We start from the raw sequence: 3781 nt of genomic DNA, 5'->3' as shown, positions 1-3781 counted from the left end.
TTTAGATTTAATGGCGTCAACTGTTTAGCCGTCGAAATCAGTGGTTTCAATATAGAAGCACTTGCCTTTACACCACTTTTTCCTTTATTTTGACGGAAGAGTCATGTGAATTTGACGCGAGTCGTAGAATCGCTCTTCTGTCAGCTGCAGTAACAGCACTTACTGTTCACCCTTTCATATTTTATTCACAATTGGACTCATTGCGTTAAAAAATTGAAAAGAAATTTCCGGGTTTGTTGCATTTTTTTACCTTTTTGGAGAATAGACGGGGGCACTCATGATTTTCGCTTTTTCTTCCTCTACCAATTATTTCGTGGGACCCACTTAAACTGAAATCAGCTTTAAATTACTAAAAGACATCGGAGAACATTTCTGCATTTCTACCTTCTTTGATTTGCACTCGAAAACTAAAAAAAAAAGCGGATGTGCTATTCAAGTGAGCCAGAATAGGAGCACTTTTTTCAGAGTTGTTCCGCAAAAAATTGCAAAATTTAACTAACGGGTCATTGAAAATGAATGATTTCGCTCACAGAGAGAGTGCATAAGGAGACATACCAAAAAGTAAAATATTGATCATTTTGGTATTAAGAGACAGGAATTATATGCACTTATAACTAAAAAAAAGGTGTGCTATTCAAGTGAGCGGCACTGTACAAGTAGACAAAATATAAAAAGCAATTTTTATTGCAGTTTTGGTTTTTAAGTCCTTTTCAAGGACTTTTTGGCTATTGAATACACAATCCTTCAAAGTGACTTTTGTATATCTACATTTCATAATATTACTTTACATTTTATTTCATATTTACAAATTGTGTGCATCAAAGCTATATATTTTTTTTTATAAATAAATCATTATAAAATTTAATTGAAAACATTATTTGATTTAATGTTATTATTCTTTAATATCTTCGTTTGTATTTTCAGTATCAATATGAGGCATATTCCCATGAAAATGATACCTTGGAATAAACTTTTCTACAGTCTTATCGCTTACATTACTGTCCTTAGGATCGTAAGTCGTAAGTACAAATGTTGCTTCTTCATAAGATGGTGGAGCTAATGAAAAAAAAAGTCGACAATATTAAAATGGTTATTATTAAATACAACAAAATTAGAAAGCTTACGAAATTCCTCATTGGTGGGTGGTATCGGTGCAATATCATTATTCAAATTACTTGCCATTAAATTAGGTTCAAATAAATCTTTTGCATTGCCAACATAGGGAATATTACCAATTGTCACTGGTATAGCAACAAATGGATTTAAGTGTGCTCCTTTTACACCAGCAGTTACAGCAACTTCGTACGTTAATTTAATAATTGGACATAGTCCAATGCAAGTTGGAGGAGTTGGTGGTACTTGAAGTTTCTCATTGAATTCAAAAAGTGTGTTTTTATTAAATGCTCCATATTTTTTTTTAGCAATAGCAATTTTTTCAGTTTTTGTTTTGATACGTGTTCTTACTGAATACAAAGCAACTAGGTTTAATGTTACACGTACTTGTTCCACTGTTGTGCTACTGTTATTGACCAATTTTGCTTTAAATTCGATTAATTCTCCGGGAACGAAGCTCTGTCTTTGGATTTCTAGGGAAATGACCAGAGGTCTTGATTTACATGGACCGCAACAGAAATGTTTGAACTCTTCCAATTTTGCCGGGATCTAAAGTTTAAAAGATATTAAAAATATTAACTTAAAAAATACTGACATACAAATATTTACATATTAAGTTAAATATAAAGTTACGTACTCTTAATATGGTAAGTGGATTTAGATCAAAAATTTTAAGTACGGTGAATCCCATTGAATAAGATTTGTTAAATGCACGGGGACGAACCACAATTATTTTTGTGTCGTAACGTATGCGACCGTAAAGACCTTCAAATGATGAAGGACATTCAGAAGGTATGACACATTGAAAATCGTATGCATATATCCCGGGGCTTAGAGTTTGCTCAAGACCTACAACATTAAAAAATCGGTTCCTTCAATTATAATGAAACTTAACTTTTAAAGCTGTATTGAGTGACATACATGCAGGGGGATTCAGGAGGAATGTACCAAATATGTAGCTTGAGCTTGTAGAGACAAGAAAAAAATTGTATGGGTGGGGGGTCTATTCGTCCACTTTCTCCTCCCGGAGGTGCAATTTTTGCAGAAAAAGTAGGTATTAAAAATAAATGAAATAGTTTTTAAGAAATTAAATTTCGAAGTCAGCATTTTGGAAAAAAAATTTCGAATTAATTTTGTTCAAAGTTTTATGCAATTAAGTACTAATTTAGTTTTCAAAACTCAATGGTCTTATTTATTTTTAAGCAAAACCAGCTAACCGATTGCAAAAAGGTTGATTTGTTCCGGCGAAATTAGCAGATTAAATAAAATTAAATTAATTAGAAAAATGTCAAATATAAATTAATTTTCTTTTTAAATTTTGTATTGAAAATACATTTTTCAAATTTTTTTTTCAGAAAACAGATTTAGCGCCGATTTGTTCACACTCGATTATCTTTTAATCAAGGATTTTTCTATGGAATAATCCTTAATTAAATGATAATAATCGACTGTGAACAAACTGGCCCTTATTCAAAACAAAAACAGACTAGAATTTAGGTTTTACAAAAAAATATATTTAGCGCATTTTCGAAGGTGAAACCGAAAAATTTAAAACTGCCCCTGGCCAAACGGCGCCCTGCCATCCAATTTTTTCTTTCTTCAACTGGACTTACACTCTCTGGCTTTTTGGCTCATTCTTTGTGAGTCACCCTGTATATTACTGATGTTGAAGTAGTCTGACAATTTTTTTTTTTTTATTTTTTTTAGTAACTGTATTAACTGTATTTTTTTAATACTTTTATACATTTAATTATTACTCACCTTTTGTATCAATGCACTCTGTTACAGAATCAAAGTATTTCTCTTGATCAAAATGTACGTCTGATGATTTTCCAGAACCTTCATCCCATCTAACTTTTGCATATCCTCGTACTCGCAACTGAATCCCTTTAATTTAAACTTATATAAGACACATAGATACTATTTATTTTTCCTTATTTAAATTAAAATTCACCTTTAAAAGGAATTTGCTCATCAACGTAAACTATTGCCCGACCTTTGACAATTTGACCCGTAAAATACATTCCATTCGGGTTTTCCTCGAATAAAATTTCAAATCGTATTCCCATTTTTTCTTGAAAATGTATTATATCTTTGTTTTTGTTTGGCCTCAAAAAGCTAACTGACAATAACATTAATGATCTTGTGAAGTATTATTGTTGTATAGGGTTTTTATCTTATCGAAAGATAAATGAATATTTTTTTTTTTCTATTTTTTGTTTATTTTTACGAGTTTCGTATTTTGTTTATCAAATCACTTTCAAACACTATGCTATGCAGTGATAAAATAATTGCAACTGAACTGAATCATTATTTCTAAACAAAAAAATAAAGCTTGATTTTATAGTTAAATTATTCATTTCTGCTCGAAGATTTAACTATAGATTAGGTGCATAGAAATAAACTTATCTTATCAATAAAAAAATTATACCTTAGATACCTATACTTTGAATTGATTTTGACAAAAAAAAAATAAATGAACGACTACGTGGCACTATCTTGCTTTAGTTATTTGTGGAGAAATATTTGAATTGTTTTTTTAGATGTGGCCTAGGCTGGAACCAAAACGTTTAAAAAATCTATTGTCTCTGAGTAGATGGCATATTAGGTATAAGGTGTCTTACACGGAGAAAACATAACGCCAGGGATAACTTTACTTCTAGTATAT

At 30.8% G+C, this 3781-nt stretch overlaps 1 protein-coding gene across 1 annotated transcript; it reads right to left on the bottom strand.

Annotated features, from left to right (window-relative positions):
* Positions 1–651: 651 nt before the first annotated feature.
* Positions 652–3294, bottom strand: LOC129916531 (arrestin domain-containing protein 17-like). Its single transcript, XM_055996532.1, has 5 exons — positions 3068–3294; positions 2875–3000; positions 1751–1962; positions 1125–1662; positions 652–1056 (listed from the first exon to the last, which is right to left on the bottom strand). The coding sequence occupies exons 1-5, from the start codon at positions 3246–3248 to the stop codon at positions 893–895; spliced, it is 1221 nt and encodes a 406-aa protein (XP_055852507.1). The 5' UTR covers positions 3249–3294; the 3' UTR covers positions 652–892.
* Between the last annotated feature and the right edge of the window lie 487 nt (positions 3295–3781).

This window comes from Episyrphus balteatus, chromosome 3 (assembly GCF_945859705.1).
Source record: "Episyrphus balteatus chromosome 3, idEpiBalt1.1, whole genome shotgun sequence".
NCBI lineage: Eukaryota > Metazoa > Arthropoda > Insecta > Diptera > Syrphidae > Episyrphus > Episyrphus balteatus.
This window is presented reverse-complemented; position numbering and strand designations above follow the sequence as displayed.

Coding starts and splice junctions, on each gene's coding strand:
- LOC129916531 (XM_055996532.1), bottom strand. CDS start 3,248: ATGTTATTGTCAGTTAGCTTTTTGAGGCCAAACAAAAACAAAGATATA. Junction 1,963..2,874: donor AGAGTGCATTGATACAAAAG/GTGAGTAATAAT, acceptor TTAATGTTGTAG/GTCTTGAGCAAACTCTAAGC. Junction 1,057..1,124: donor ACCCACCAATGAGGAATTTC/GTAAGCTTTCTA, acceptor TTTTTTCATTAG/CTCCACCATCTTATGAAGAA.